Raw genomic sequence first — 17,167 nt, forward strand, 5'->3', positions numbered from 1 at the left:
CCTAAAACAATGGTGTGGAGGAGTGCTGAGATAGCATCAGGCAGAGCCTATCTGGACTACTAAAGACCTGAGAATGGGGGAGGAGGGTCCCCAGGAGAAGAAGGCAGTGTCTGGATCTCAGAAAGGTCAGATGAATGGTTCTGGAGGAACCATGAAAGGAAGGGGTGCTTTAAATACTAGGGAAGCCCAAAATCCTTGAAGCCATCCTAAGATGGTCACCAGTGCATCTGTCTCCCTTCTCACCTCTTCTCCTGCTCTTTGACCCTGTGGAGTCTGAAAACATCCTACTCAAGGACATCAGGAAGCTTGTGAGAGAAGTTTTAACTTCAAGTCAGGTTCAGAATATTATTATATGGAACCAAGTATTCTAGTCTCTAAATTTAGATTGTTTTCATTATAGTAAGCTGTCACATAAATTTAAGAAAAGTAAAGTTACGAGGTTGCCTGACTTTTCTTCCTTACTTACTGGGTAAATGGCTTCTACCGAACAAATTAAAGATACATTTTAAAAGGACAGGAGAGACCAAAATATAGTTGCCTTTTGTTTATGCTCTGCCTATGAGTCATGCTTCTCCAACTTGCTAGTTACAAGTTTATTTTTCTAAAAATAAAAACCCGTATCTCAGTTTCTAAGGAAACAAAAACAAATATACAAAAGGTAAATCGAAAATTGAAGTGCTAACCCTAATAATAATTCATAGTTGTGATTCATTTCTGACTTCAATAATCAGTGCATCTCAAAAGCATCACCAAAGATAGAGAGATGAAGAAAAAACATTTAGCATGTTAAGGGAACAGCAATATATATAATCAGACAAAAATGATATTTTTATTTTAAAAAAGTTTAATTGACCACAATTGTGAAAACCTGGAGGCTTTCTAACAATGTCTCATACTGTTTCTGTATGTGGACGAGAGAATGAAGATTTGTGTTTGAAGCACTATATTCCTCATCACTACACTCATACACTGGTTGCTTAAAGGAAAAATGATTTCGTCCTCCCAGACTGGTTTTGTACTCATCATAGATTTCAACAGAATCACTGAGGTAAAGGCAAGGGCCAAGTAAGTATATCGCAGCAAGTGAAAACACTTCAGCTCTGTTAAGCAGGAAGGAGCTACATTCTTCTGGCTGCTGTATTTAAAATATCCCTGAACGAAGTGCTGACAATCTTATAAGCTGAAATAAATCCTAGATTGGAGACAGTGGATGAACTTTAAGTGGACAGATTATTTCCATCTGCTGTTGCTTCTCTCCCCCACCCCACCTCCTTTGGGATACAAATGTTTTGATTCCCATAGGGAAGAGTAAAGTATTATCACCTATGTCTAAGAAAGAATTTCATTTCTCTCACTTACACTCTTAAACCAATGAATATGTCTGCCTTTTACCGAGTCACCTGAGAAATAAAGGGTGCACAATGGCTAAGGCACCCTGGGGGTCTTATGAAAGCCTTCTGGAGAGAAAACTGTGGTAACTGTATTTTTAAAAGTAAATCATTCTGCTGTTACCATTGGGACATATGGTTGGGTTCTGAAATGCATGACATTTTTGATTTGCCTGCCTCTTTAAAGCTGATGCTGGCTAACCCTGATTTGCATGGAACCCATTTGGCAAAAGGAACTTTTTAAAAATAGCAAAACAATTTGGAACAGTTTAGAATAAAACATATATTCTATCTCATACTTTTCCCTTGTTTCTATAGTTAGCTGCATAACGATGAGAAAAAACTATATGAAAACACTTCTACCTTTTGACAGAACTCCAAGTGCTTCTATAGAAGTTATTTACATTTTAAACTGTGTTTGAATAAAAACAGGGTTTATTTACATATAACCATACTCCCCATTTCATATCTTATTTGCTATAAATTATAAAATCTAAATCCATTGTACTTAGAGACTCAGTCAGCTAACACTGTCAAGTATCCCGATTTAAGGATGATTTTCTTTTTCTTCTCCAGCATTTTTGACTTGCATCTCATCAGAGCTTTCTTCCAGGAGCTTGCTGGGATCTCTGTACATTTTTTTTGAACCACTTTACTGAGGTATAATTCACATACCTAAGAATGCACTCAATTAAAGAACATAACTCAATAGGGGTGTGTGTGTGTGTGTGTGTGTGTGTGTGTGTGTGTGTGTTTTAGTATATTCAAAGATACATACATCACTACAACTGATTAATTTTAGGACATTTCACCACTTCAAAAATGCCTTTAGCAACCACCTCCTTATCTGGCACTCCTACCTTCTCTGCTCTAAGCAAAACGAATCTGTTTTGACTCTACAGATCTGTCTGCTTTGGACATTTCACATGAATGGAAACATATGCCATCTGGGCTTTTGTGAGCTGCTCCTTTCACTCAGCATGTTTCCAAGGTTCATTCATACTTGTGCATTTTTGACTACTTCCTTTTTATGGCTGAATACTTCTCCACCTTACGGATATAACTTTATTTTTTCAAAGACCATTAGGACCGTGGGGCCATTACAGAATGATTCACTTACCAACACACACACGTCCATCCACACCCACAGCCAGGCCTGGGGGACAGTCACAGCGGAAAGACCCTTCATTGTTGATGCAGTGTCCATTCATGCAGATTCCTGGGGTCTGGCATTCATCAACATCTGTCCAGAGGGAAGCACAACCCAGGCCATTAACCGGGTAAATTTACTCTTATTACAGAGTTTACCTGTTCTCACCACTCTAGACTATCAACCTTTTGTTTTCCATTTTATAATTTGTGGAAGGACACAGAAGTGATAACAAATCTTGAATCTAAGTGCAACTCTTCTTTTTTAAGATTTTATTCATTTATTTGAGAGAGAAGGAGAGTGAGAGAAAGCACAAGCAGAGCAGAGGGAGAGGGAGAAGATGCCCCGGCTCAATCCCAGGACTCTGGGATCATGACCTGAGTCAAAGGTAGACACTTAACCAACTGAGCCACCAACTCTTTCAAACACATTTTCAGAAAGACTGACGGAGACTTGCCTCCCTTTAACCATTAGGGGAAAAAGTAGCCTCATACACTCATTTTTCATTATCTATCTGCTAATTCTGTTTAACATTAAATGATATTTAAGTCAAGTTAATTCAATGAAACATATTCTTAAAACCAAGCTAAATGTTTGTAATTACCTTTATTTACACACACATAAAATTCAAATCAAAGAGAGATGCTGTTTTAACATTAAGTTGATCACTTCATAATAACAAAATATGGGACCATCTCTCCTTTTTGAAAAGGTTAATTCATTTATTTTAGAGAGAGAGTGAGCATAGGGATGGTGGGGAGAAGGGGAGAGAGAGTGGGAGAGAGAATCTCAAGCAGACTTCCCGCTGAGCCTGGGGTCTGACATGGGGCTCAATCCTGACTCTGAGATTGTGACCTGAGCTGAAATCAAGAGTCAGATGCTTAATCGACTGAGCCACCCAGATGCCCATGGGGCATCTCTCCTAATTTTCAATCTGTTAGAGTTTATCAAATGTAACCCAACAAAGAATGGCTTCCCTCAAAGATGAAACAGCCTTCAAAACACAGGGCCACCAAATCATGAATATTTTAAGATTTGCAGATTACAGTATCAGTAGTAAGGAAGTAAATTAAAAAAATTTCAAGACAGCAGAAACTGTTGAGGTCTTATTTATATGTGTATTTAAGTTTCTTAGGAAATGCTAAAATAAAGTTACATGCTATAATGTAACGTTACACCCTGGAACATAACACTGAACTCAAATCCTGTGTTAAATCCATGTCTGCTAATGTTGAGATGACATTTCAGTCATGAGTTAAAAGAGCAGAGCTACAACATTTCTATTGAATGCTGTACTCCCTTTTATGAATTGTCAAGAAGCTATTTTTTATTCAGAAATACAAGATCAGTCTCAATCTTTCTTTCTCAACTCTCCATGGAATTTTGTTGAAATTACAGGAACTGGTTATTAGCACTAACGCTATTCAGGTAAGTTTGTGCAATGGAAAGTAGAAAAGATTCAAAGAGTGGATTTCATAAAAAAGGAGAAAAATGAAAAAAAAACTGCAAAATTTGTTCCAACTTACTAAATTAAAATTGTGAGTATAAACTGGATATAGAGGCACTTCTTTTGCTTACTAAAGTTACCACTAGAGCTTAGCCTTCAAAATGGCTTTATAAACAAAATTGATAGGAACACTCAAATACTTCTTCGCTAAGTCACAATGTAAGATTTTTAGATAATGATACAGTCATGATATGTACAAAGTTTATGGAAAGTATGTAATACAAAACAAGTAATGAATTAAAGTGGAAAATCTAGCTCTCAGAGCACAAAAAAATGAAAACCTTCCAAGACTTTTTTCTTTCTCTTTTATATTTAGGCAAGGGGTACAGAGAAATTATTTCTACATTGTCTCTTCCAGACTTGCTAGAACCAATCTGTCATTCCCTTAATTTTTCCCTACACCATTATTATTTTTTAAAGATATTACTGTTCCTTAGACCACAATGTATGTTTTTCTGGGAAGCTTTAGACACCTGCCTTACTGAATTAGCAAGAGATGTGAATAATATGAAATCCACATGAAGAAACTGAAGTAATTCTTGATGATTCATTCAATGGTTACTTTCCTATCAAAGCCATACATACCAGTACAGTAACGCCCATTTGGAGCCAAGACAAATCCTGGCTTGCAGATGCACTTGAAGCTACCATCTTCATTAATGCACATCCCATTCAAACACATGTTGGTAGTTGTACATTCATCATGATCTGCAGAAGGAGAGCAGAACGACTTATGCCACTGGCCTTGTGGGAACCACTTCCCTCTCCTTTCACAAATAACCACCAATCATATTCTACTATAGAAGTGAGCCATGTGCTCATTGATTTTTTTTTTTTTCCTAATATGAATGCCAACCAAGTGAGAGCAAATAGGGTGGAGAACATGAAGGGCCTTTATTGTAAGGAATATAAAGGAAAATATTAAGTAAATGTTGTGCTTGGTTGTTATTAAAACCACATGAGACGTGCTTTACTTTGATTAGCAAAAATGTTTATATGATTTCAGGGGGTGGGGGGGAGTTTCTTCCGTAAGGGAGAATAGAGCAGTGATAAACGTCACTGTAAGTGAAATGATGATCTGGACCTGGATTAGTAGCTGAAATACCGTGTGTTGCCGTGTGACTAGAGTATTTCTGTGGGGTACTGGTATCCACTGGTACCAGACAGCACCAGGACTTCAGATTTAGAGATTTGATTATCACATATGCTAGACATTTTTATATTCCGCCAGACTAGAGCTAACTGTTGGTGTCATAATGGCAAAATGTGAAATCCTGTAGGTGCTAGTAATTAACACAAAGAAAAACGGTTACTTAGAATTAAACATATACCACACAGAAAATTTCCAGAAGCAACACATTATTCACTATTATACCATTTCCAAACAATTTATCCTTTGACTCTAATGGTCTCATGTTAAATGCGTTTATATTTTACCTAAGTCATCTGAAGAATTCTCACATACGTGTTGTGCAAGCTTTCATGGAAATAGCATATATGGTTCTAAATAAAAATGTGTATCTTTTAGAAATCTTTTGCAAGGGGGCAGGCAATTTCCATACCAACACAGTTTTTTCCATCTGTAGTTAATTCAAAGCCAGCGTTGCAAATGCACTGGAAACTTCCATCTGTGTTCACACACCGACCATTTTTACAAAGAACCCCATTCTGGATGCACTCGTCAATATCTGGGACAATGAAGGATGGCCAAATGTTATTCTTTTACAATAACCACAGGCAAAAACAGTAAGATAATAAATGTGATGTTCAACATCCAGTTTATATTTTTACATGTAATAACTCAGGTCATGTTGCTTCTTTAGCCAAACTTCCAAACTTCTCTCACCAGCTTTTTTCTTTTTAACAGCCCTGACCTAGAGGAGCTGAAGAAGGAAAAGAAAAAGAATATTGGGCTGGGGGTGTGCCAGGAAGCTGGAAGAGGTGGACAGGGAAATGACCGGTGCAGCTGTTTTGGAAACAATGGTCGAAGACGTCCAAACTCAAGGCAAACTGCTGAGTAAGAAGAACACAGTAGCCTCAAATCACCTGGGTTAACAGCACCATGATGAAGACTGTGGGGTGAGCTTAGCCAAGCAACAACCCACGGATAAATAGGAAATGTAGAAGACGACACCCGGAGTGATCTGCAGAAAGAATTCTGCAATGAATCAGCATTGAGGAGGAGTTGGGAGGACAGTGGGTGGGGAAGTGTAGCAACAAAACTGTGAATCAAGATGAGGCCTGACTTGGTGTTGGAGTACATGTGAGGTTCAAAGAAAATAGTAGTTGAAAACGACTAATCCTAAGGTCTGTTAATCAGAGAGCAGGAAGGCTACTGATGTTACTTAGAGAAAGGAAGCTGTGATCTAGGGAAGGAAGATAAACTGAATTTTCTGCAAAGCCAGATATCATGGGGCCAGGGTTATACACCCAAATAGTGTTTGTGCATAAAGGAAGCACTTCTGAGAGGAGCATAAAATAAATCTGTAGTAATACAACAGCACTTACTTCATTCTATGTCTTATTTTAATAAATTTACTTTTAACCTCAACAGCCTGGGCCACTATATTTCATGGAACATTTTCATATGTGAATGCAAACTGCCTTACCAATGCATGCTTGCTTAGTAGGAGTCCTCTGGAATCCAGCATGACATTTACAATAATAGGATCCAGGTGTGTTAACACAATCTCCATTAGTGCAGGGATTTGATGTGCATTCATCAACATCTGTGAGCAGCAAAAGAAACCATTACAGACTTCACTCCATTCCTAGAAATGTTTGTTTAAAGTACATTTAGGCCTCCCAAATCTGAGAGAAGGCCAGTCAGTGGTAATAGTCTAAAGAGCAGAGTATTTATAAATGAATGAAAATTCCTTTCTTGAAATACAGAGGCCAGCCTAGAGATTTACAAAAATATTGCCGATTGGAAAGTACAAGGGAATTTGCTTTAATCAAGAAATAATGATTTTTCAATTTGAGAAATGCACAATGATTAAAAGCTCTGAAAAGCTTCTTTTTTTTTTTTTTTTTAAAGCTGACTCGGTTAAGACACAGCCATGAGTTCTAAAAGGCTCTGACACTTATCTGTCGTAATCTGGGCACGTTAATAGCCTTTTCAAAGCTTTGTATGGTATTGGAAACCGAATAAAAGATGTCTAAAGATAGACATTTATAGATTCATCCTGTAAGTTTCAAGATTTTAAAGAAAGAAACTGACAGATTGTGGAATTTCTTTGTTATTATGTGTTGTCCTCAATTAGATATGTAACTACCCACTGAGGCTTGGCTGTTTGAAGTAACACAGGATGGGACAGAAAATGGAAATTAATTAAAATAAAGTCTATTATCTTCAGCAGCCTCAGGTTTCTTTAGGACCTTAAAATGGGCACAGGAATTTTTTTTGCATAAATCAAGTTCAATGCAAATACTAGTTCTGATCCCAAATGTGAGAAACATTACTGTTTTTCATTCAAGTTCTCCTAAGGCTTGATTAAATGCAAACCCATCGCAGAAATCAGGGACTGCAAGACCAAATGGCAGAGGAACAGTCTGGACTGCTTACAGCCCAGACAAATTACACGTGCCAGAGTCAGAAAAAGTTAAATTCATCTTCTCTCAGCAATGCCCACTAAATATAATTTTGAATGCTAGTAAATTAAAAACCTCACTAGCTGGTGAGGGCATAATGACTTGCCATTTCATATACACGTAGAAGCTATTAACATATACAATTTCAGCTAAATTAGAGAACACAACAATCAAGTGAATTCACAGGTTTACCATTTTAATAAACAGATTACTCCTTTCACAGATGTTCTTAAAAAAGGAACTGTAATCTATCAAACTCACCAACCTCATTTATATAAACACTCAGACTAAATGCAATTAAGCCCTCTCTGGTAAAGAGGGAACAACAAAAAAAAATCTCATAGCAAATTAAATCAAAACAACAGAGAATAACAGGATTAAATGCTTTTTCAATTCACCGAAGGGCGCCTTCAGCCCATTAAGATTCACTTACATTTAAACTTTTGGTTGATAACATCAATTCTACTGAGCCAAAGGAATGAAGCAAAATGAGAAAAGACAGAGTTTAGAGAGTTAGCAAGCATATAAAAAAACTTAGTGGACTTTCCAATAGGAATTACAACCTTGAATTTGCAATGTTGAAGATAGCTTTACTTCTCTGGTGTATGTAATACTGAAATGCAACAATTAAAAAATGTGTTGTAGATGCACATTTTCAGAAGCTTCATTGTAAAACTCAATTCTAGTGAAGAACATGACACCATGCACCCAACCCCCTTTCTTGAGGTAAACTTTCCTGGGCCACTTTTCAGGGCCTTTTCCTTCTTTGAGAACCTGTTCCTGAGGCCCCTTGGTGCCAAGACACCTCTGCCAATTATTTTGCCATGACAGCCATAATGCATTTTGACTTCCTTAGCCCCTTAGAGATCATACCAAGGATCAGTACACAGAAAGATAGAGTAGTTCACTTACTTATTTCTTCTTTAGAAGTGAAAACATTCACTAAAAAACTATCAGTGAGTTTAAAATCCATGACTTTCAAATCCCATTTGTTTTGGGGGATTATTGTAAGATTTTAAGTTGTAGACTCACAAATGACCACCGCCACGTTCAGATATGTACATTTCATGGCTCTTGATTCTGAGGTGTCAAAGCCTAATACTTCCAACTGATCACCTTTGTTTTGTCTCGTGTAGAGGAACAGGAATAAACAATAGTCTGCAAGCTTTGGTTTCTTCCTATGTTTTCACCAGGGGCTGGGTATTTTTAAGCAAAATTCACAGGATTTTTAAACTCCTAAAATAAACGAAATAATTGGGAAAGAGGCTAATTATCAAAATGGTTACATTCTCAAATACTACTGGGGTTAGGATAGTATTCTTAAAAATACTACTAATAAAAGAAGTAATAATAAAGAATAATAGTATTCTTACGAAATACTTGGAAATATTTTATATTCTAATTTAACAAACACTTAATTGGCAAGGGCTCTAAGATCACCTATGGCCCAACAGAAACAGGAATAATTTCTTACTATCCCAAAATACAATTATTTGAATCAAGTTAAAACCTATTGCTAACAGTAGTTTGTCTTATACAGACTTAAAAGAGTTCCACAAATACATTTTAGAGTAGAACTCTCAGGGAAAGGAGAGAAAAAGGTGGTGAGTAAATAAAACTGTTTTCAGGTCTTAAGAGTACTTCTTATAATAGCAAACTGGAAAGATTTTATTTTCCTTGTGTGTGATCCTTTAATAGAGTTATGACCTTTCATGTTATGACACTTCATTAGTATCTAACACAAGTTGCCAAACAGCAATGGCAAAGTGTTATTCCTAAAAATATAGTGCAATGAGTTACCACTCTTATCTCATGCTCCTACAATTTAAAACGCTAGTTAACTTAAATCCTCTTAACTTTTTCTGATGTCCCAATTTGTTATTTATAAAGTCAAATTCAACCTGATCAAAGAGTACTGAATTAAAAATATTAAAAATTGGGTGCCTGGGTGGCTCAGTTGATTAAAGCAACCCACTCTTGGTTTCAGCTCAGGTCATGATCTCGGGGTGACAGGACCTAGCCCCATGTTGAGCTTTGGCCTTAGCTTAGAGACTGCCTGGGACTCTCCCTCTCCTTCTGTCTCCTCCCTCTGCTTGCTCTCTTTTTCTCTCTCCCTGACTCCCCCGCAAAAATAAATAAATCTTATAAAAATATATTAAAAACCTATTTTCTGAAAATATGCCCCAATACTAATCTTTTGTCTCTATCAACTACAATAGTTAGAAAGACAACCTTGCCTGGGTTTTCACTTTGCAGGATAGGGGGATGAGATCAATCTAGAATGGAACTATTTGTAACAATATTTGGGTAAAATACGTAATTTTGAGTTATATTAACACATTGATTGTACAGACGTGCAATCCCCATGCTAAATTAGACAGAGTTTATGAAAACGGTTGTAGCAGCTCTCCTCACCAGGGTTTCAGAAAAGTAAGGCCCTATTATCACATTCCCTGTATGTGATTAGCTCATGTCCTTTGCATCTAGAGTTACACTACCTGTGCGTCACCCTCGGGAGAATCGAGAAAATAGTTACTGAAATCACTTTCTGTAGGACTTGATTCGCTAAAGGAACCCTGGTTGAGGAGGCTGGCTCAAGCATGACTGCAGAAAAAACTTTTGATCCTTAAAAATAGGTCATTTTTATACCATTAATTCACAAAATCCCTCAGAGTACAGGCGTTTTACTAGGGAGAATAAAGTGCACCTGGGAGCTAATATGAACTAAATGGTGGTCTTTGGCTAATTTGCAGTAAAGATTAAACTCTTGGCCTGATTTTGTTTGTTGGTTAATGAATCATGCGGTAATACATGAATGACAAATATTAATAACAATATAAAGAAAATCAATATAATTTCAGTTTGATCTACCTGGTAATTTTGTATGTATCTACAAGAGAAGATATTTTATATATTGCATACTTGTAAATCAGGTTTTCTGGTAGAAAAGTCATTTTATAAGTTAAATTATACTTAAATTATAATAAATTATAACATAAATATAGCTATTTACTATCATAAAAATTATAAATATATTAAATTAATAATAAATATACCCATATTTCATGGTGTTCCCCAAAATACCCACTGATCCACCTCTTAAATAAGCATCTAGTAGTATCAGCTAAGCCAGGGCTACTGCATATGGTTATACCCTGCATAACCCCAAGGTGTGGGATTTATATAGATTACATGAATGGTCCTTCTATAGTTGTGCAGTGCAAAACCCATGTAACAGCATATAAGGATCCTGAATTTAGCCTTACTTAATCATTCTCAGTTGTATGTAATTTAGAGTGACTGGTTTTTCCTAAACATCATATTTGACTGACATTTTCCTTCAAAACCATAGTGCACTTAAAACTTTTCAATGTACACTGGTAAAATTATGATACTCTCTGTTCCTGGTCTTTCATCTATATAAGAGAAGACTTGAACCCAAATCAGGTACTTAGGGTTATGCTAATTACGAAGCATATACACAATCATTTGCTAAAACTACTCCTAAACTAAAACTACTCTCAAGGGATCATCAAAACCCTTTTCGTTATAAAATCCAATAGATATTTTGGCCCTCATTATATTTGAGTTTTCTGCCACATCTCACACTTGCCACTACTTTTCTCTTCAAACGGTATCCTTGCATAGCTTCAGGGACATAATACTTTCTGGATTATTTTGCTGTCTCACCAACGCAATTAGTGAGTTTTCTTTAGGGGACTGGGTTGCTGTGGCATAGGGTTCCAGCCACAGTAGTACAGTTATCTTTCCATTCTTGCTGGGGTTCAGCGTAGGTGATAATACTCACCCTCGCGGTTCTAAGAGCCACCTGTATGACCCTGATGCCTCCATCTGTTAACTCTAGCTCTGAACACCCCGCTTAGCCTTAGACTTTTCAAACTCAATGTCCTAGGGGCACCTGGGTGGCTCAGTGGGTTAAAGCCTCTGCTCAGGTCATGATCCCAGGGTTCTGGGATCAGGTCCCGCACCGGGCTCTCTGCTCAGCAGGGAGCCTGCTTCCTCCTCTCTCTCTCTGCCTGCCTCTCTGCCTACTTGTGATCTGTCTCTCTGTCAAATAAATAAATAAAACCTTTAAAAAACAAAACAAACAAACAAAAAAACCTCAATGTCCTAGATACCTAACACTCAACACGCCCAAAAGTGACTCCTCTCCTATCTCCTCCAAATCTCCACCTTCCTCTGGACGACACCACCATATATCTAGTGCTGCTAAGCTAAGGAGGAAAGCAAGACAGAGGTAGACACAGAAATCACAATATACAGGATGGGAAACAGTGGGGGATTCTTGAAGGGGGCTATCTCAGCAGTAGGTTAAAGGGGCATAGGGAAGACCATGCACAGAAGAGACAGCTTGGAAATTAGCTTTGATTCAGAAGACTTTTTTCTTTTTAATGATGTATAGTCTAATTTGTTCCTATAGTCTAAAAGGTATGAAAAAACAAAGGATTAAAGAATCATGAGCTTACCTATGCAATCCCCGTTTGAATCCTGCTTATACCCCATGTTGCATTCACATCGATAGCTAGACACAGTAGGTATGCAACGCCCATTTAAACAGAGATTAGCGTGGTGCTTACAGATATCTATCGTCTGGTTCAGAATAGCTACAGAAAAATCAAAGCACAAGTGGTATTTCAGCGTTACAAGATGTAGTACTTTTACTGAAACTGATTTTTTAAAAGGATATTTAATAGTCCATTCATTAAGTGTACATATCAAAGGCTCACATTATTCTATATTTTATTAAAACTTGGATGTTGAAGATCTAAAAAATATTCCTGAGACACATGGTTGTAACTCGTATTTGTTAAGTGATACATCTGGAAACTTTGCCCGTAATGATGTCTTTTCAAAATTTCAGGAATGTTCTACTGTACATTTGAATGCTTTCCATTTCTTTTTTTTCCCCTAACTGTGCTGAATATTCAGATAGTAAATAGGCCATCTGCCAAAAAGAATAAACACAACACTGTAGGACATCATTAAATATTATTAGCAAGAGCAGCTCTTATAAAAAGAATGAACTTAAATGTCAAGTACACCAGTGCCAGTTCTGGCCCGAAGCCCAAGTTATTCAACAAAAAAGGGTGAGGAAAAGAAAGATATTTCATTAAAATATTTGGATAGGCACAGAGCAAGACTTATTCAGTTTATCTCAGTTGAGAAATGGTTCTGGAAAATAATTCAAGGGGTGTATGAACAGGGCAGCTGCAAACAGCCAAATGAAATACACTGGAACCAAAAACACACTCTTTAATGGCGTCATCTGGAATGGAGTATGACCATGCTCTCATCTTTATTTTCAAAGAAAACCCGGGTCACTCTTCTTTTCTCCAATTTAGAAAGTTTATGGAACAGGAAAATAATATTTTCTCAGGCATTTTTTTTTTTTACTACTACCTTGTATTTTAGACCCTGAAAGAGGTTTTTACACACACACACACACACACACACACACACACACTCCTTTTGAAAAAAAAAATGCTAGGTATTATAAAATCATTTAAGGCAGAAAAATAAAGAGTCTACACAAAAAAGTGAACACTCACTTAGTCCAGTGATGATGGGCCCCTGTCCCCCGGCCCCTACACCAGCTCCCCCAACTCCAGGAGAAAATCCATTGCCTCCAGGGATGGGGATGAAGCCTGTCCCTCCTGGGCCATAGCCATTGCCACTTGGGGCAAAGCCATTCCCCCCAGTGCCTCCAGGTCTGGAACCAGCATTCCCTGGAATCCCTCCTATTGGAAGTCCATCCATGCAAAGTCTACGATATTCCTCTAGAAAAAAAGAAAGGTCAGTTAAACACAGATTGATTCTAAAAGCAATCTGTACACTATAAGAACATTTTAGCTTATCTATATTATTTGATCTGAATAAGTAGCATATTGCATCTTGATCCATGTTTCCAATGCTAGAAGTAACAGGGAAAAGTATAGATGTTTCAGAAAAAAAGTGAAAACCTATTTGCCATATTTTAACTGAGTTGCATAACAAAAGAACTGTCTATATGTGCTATGTGCAGTTTGATTTTATGTCCCCAAGTGCAACTCATAGAATTCCAGATACAACTATGAATTCAAGAAATTTACTTATGCAGATAAAAATCAAAGCTTTCCATAATTCTTTCTGTAGATCTCGTTTTACTTAAAACTTCATCAGTATCACACCTACACATTTCTCCCATCTCCTTTCTTTGCTATAAGGAATTACTATGGCTTCAGAATATTTTTCATATTTTTGGATTTTAACAAAAGACAGTGTCAGTTAGCTTTTCAAACTGCACCTTATTTGTCCAAGTATAAAAGCTGAGAGTAAAGAATCAAGATTACAACAATCTAATTATTTCTTCATCTGTTCTCAGAATTAGGACACTAGGGTCAATAGAAATGAAAATTATTTAACTCAAACAACTGTTTCAGTATTAATATTACTAATATATATTATTTGTGAGACCATGAGTTCCCAAAATCATATACTATGCACAAATAGTGCTGTTGTTTAAGCTTTATTACTCAATTTTGATGTTCTATAGCTTACAGATTTTGAAAGAATGGGCCTTAATCTTTCTCTCCATAACAGTACATATAGATACCTATCTTTATAAGCATAGTTCAAAAAGTTTAGTTTTTTCAGAATACTATAATTTAACATAAAGACAATATATTAAAACATACTGATGTGACTTTATGTGATTGATAAACATTAATCCTACTTTACCATTCATATCACATTAATAAGAGGAGCTACTTCTCATTCATCCTTAAGTAATTTCCTGATATAGCCTCAGTTATATGGTTAATTAATCCAGCAAAGCAAATGAGAGGTATCCTCCTACCCTTTTATTCTTAACCTTCAGGTTATTAGAAAAGAGGAAATATCTTCAAGGATTGGGATACTAGAAAATAGGGACACTCCTGAAATAAAATATAAATGAATTTATTCAAACATACTCAAAGCCCTGAAATGAAAGATCAGGAGATTTTAAAACTAATCGAAATACTGATGTTCAAAATAATTTCAAAAAATACTTGCAGAAAGACAAGTCATAATCAGTTTTTGGGAATTTTTCTGATATTAATAAAGTGTATAAAGTCAAAACTGATCCCAAATAAATAATGCCACCCAATTCCTCACAAAAATACAGTATTCATATTGAAGACAGTGCTAAGAACTCACATATGACTTGACTTCAAGAACAAAGTACACGACTGTTACTGATTTTCCTAACACTGCCTGTGCTGAGGAGACAAGCAGTCGGCTGCTCACCAGAGCCTCTGACAGGACAGGCCTCAGGAATGGTTCCGATGCCCCAGCAGCGGCCGGGCTCACAGCAGCACTGCATTTTCGTCATTCTGCCCGGGAGCTCTTGCGCACAGCGGCCATTCACCAGGCCCGAGAAACACGTGCCTGTTCTCTGATCTGAACATGTGGAAATAAAACAGAAGGCATGCCTGAATTATTTCAGGTTCTTATGTCAATTATTTGACATACCAGAAGAGGCTAAGTAAAGAGAATTATTCTACTTACCTCTAATATATTTATTTATTGTCTTAGTCTCTATGACATTTGTTCATTTCTTTATTTCCTGAGCAAATATTCACTGAGAACCTATGCCATGCCATATTCCAGGGATACAGGAATGAAAGATGTGAAGCAGGTATGTGCTCCTATTACACTAAGAAGCCAAGCCCAGACAGATTCAGAGCTTGAAGGAAAGCAAGAACCCAATCCCAGCCTAGATTATCCAATCCCCAGCTGACCTGCTGAAGCATAGTATTATTTGCCACTGAGAGTTGTGGATTGTTTGTTACACAGCAATACCTGACTGATAGAGTTGCTATTATAGAAAGAGTGATCACAAACAGCTCCTCTCAGATAGGAGCATCTGAGCAGAGACGTACATAATGTGACAGCATGAGCCACTCAGTTATCTCAGGGAAGAGAAGTTCAAAGAAGAAGAGGATATAGCCAGAGAAGGGAACACAAAAGGGATAGTGGAAGCCTCTGAGCTCAGAGAGCTATCAAGGACAAGATCACGCACAACCCTGTAGACCATGAGAAAAGGACTTCTAGATTTCATGTGGAGTGCTGTTAAGAGTTACTGGATGCTTTCAGTTAGAGGAAAGGGAAGGGTCTACATTTTTAAGAAGATCTCTTTGGATGCTGACAGTAGCAAGTGCAAGAATACCAGTGAAAGTAATCGGCAAGGCATGATGGTGGCTTGGATGAGGATGCCATCATTGACAATGATGAGAGTGGTCAGATGGCAGACATATTCTGAAGGTACAGCTCAGGGAGTGGGGTGAGAGAGAGAGTTTTAGAAATTTCCTAAGTCTTTGACTTAGACAGCTGCGATGGGAAGATAAGGAGAAAAGCAGGATTAAGGGACTTAGTACAAGGCTTTTCTTTAAACTGTGTTACGTTTGTGATGTTGAATATAGGAACCCAGGACCCAGAGGAATGGTCAGGCTGAAGGCGTATACTTGCAAACGACCTGTGTATACATGCAGTTGTAAGCTGTGAGGCTAGTAAGACATTTTCAAGAAGTAGGGGCAATGGATTATGTCAAATGGTGATGACAGGTCAAGTCAGGTGAGGACCATGTTGTAACTGGGGGCCTGGCAGGATGCTATGGAGAGGATATTGGGCATTATCTTGCAATGTTGGCTATAGAGCAGTTAACATGATCAAAGAGGACTCTAATAAACATCATTCTGCCAGCAAGGTAGAGAATGGATCAAAATGGAAGATAAAGGCTGAAAGACATCACTGAAAGAGAACATAAAATGCAAAGTTGCATAGGGATAAAATATTAATATCAACTATAAGCCCTGTGGGCTTTGACTGAAACTGACTTTATTGTAAGCAATGGAAAAAAAAAAAAAAAACTATGGGTCTAGCTCATTATGCATTAGTTAACTTTCATCAAGAAGCTTCAAAGAAGTTTTGGCTATGACTGCAAGAAGAAATAAGTACCACAAAAATCAAGAGCTGCATATCGATAATGTAGATGAAGCTTTTACTTACAAAAAATTTCATTAATAGGCAAAGCCTAATTTTTTATACTAGATACAGAGTTTAAAATAAATGTATTATTTTCTCAAATGGTCTGTAGTATACCTCAGGTTGCTACTAAGGACTGTTCAATAAATGAATTGGGTATAAGGTACTCCCTGTAAGAATCAAAACACCTCCTTTCACTTCCCAAAAGAAACCTAATATGTCCAAAACCCAAGTACTAAATTTGAAGCACACATGCATACTTGAATACACCACAGACATTTCCTAAACTTCATAAGCTGAGCTTGAACAGACAGTCACTGGGAATAAGTTCACAGGTAGGTTTCTGTGCCCAAAAATGATGGAGGAAAATAATTTTTGGAATATTTATTCCAGGAACCCTGAGTATCATATTTCTCCATTTACTCAGCTGCTACATTCCTCAAGAATAGGATGTAAATCTAGATAAGAAAGTCCTAAACTCTCTAATAATCATGGTTACAGAACACA

General features: G+C 37.1%; 1 protein-coding gene across 1 annotated transcript in view; it reads right to left on the reverse strand.

The window, feature by feature from the left end:
* Positions 1 to 17,167, reverse strand: part of FBN2 (fibrillin 2) — a 251,941-nt gene that overhangs the window by 102,707 nt on the left and 132,067 nt on the right. Inside the window, exons 9-15 of the mRNA XM_047730648.1 lie at positions 14,924 to 15,076; positions 13,207 to 13,434; positions 12,124 to 12,261; positions 6,655 to 6,774; positions 5,608 to 5,733; positions 4,631 to 4,753; positions 2,509 to 2,631 (exon numbers count right to left, since the gene is read on the reverse strand). Coding sequence (XP_047586604.1) covers positions 2,509 to 2,631; positions 4,631 to 4,753; positions 5,608 to 5,733; positions 6,655 to 6,774; positions 12,124 to 12,261; positions 13,207 to 13,434; positions 14,924 to 15,076 — 1,011 coding nt within the window. The remainder of the gene's footprint in view (positions 1 to 2,508; positions 2,632 to 4,630; positions 4,754 to 5,607; positions 5,734 to 6,654; positions 6,775 to 12,123; positions 12,262 to 13,206; positions 13,435 to 14,923; positions 15,077 to 17,167) is intronic.

This window comes from Lutra lutra, chromosome 5 (genome assembly GCF_902655055.1).
Source record: "Lutra lutra chromosome 5, mLutLut1.2, whole genome shotgun sequence".
Classification (NCBI taxonomy): domain Eukaryota; kingdom Metazoa; phylum Chordata; class Mammalia; order Carnivora; family Mustelidae; genus Lutra; species Lutra lutra.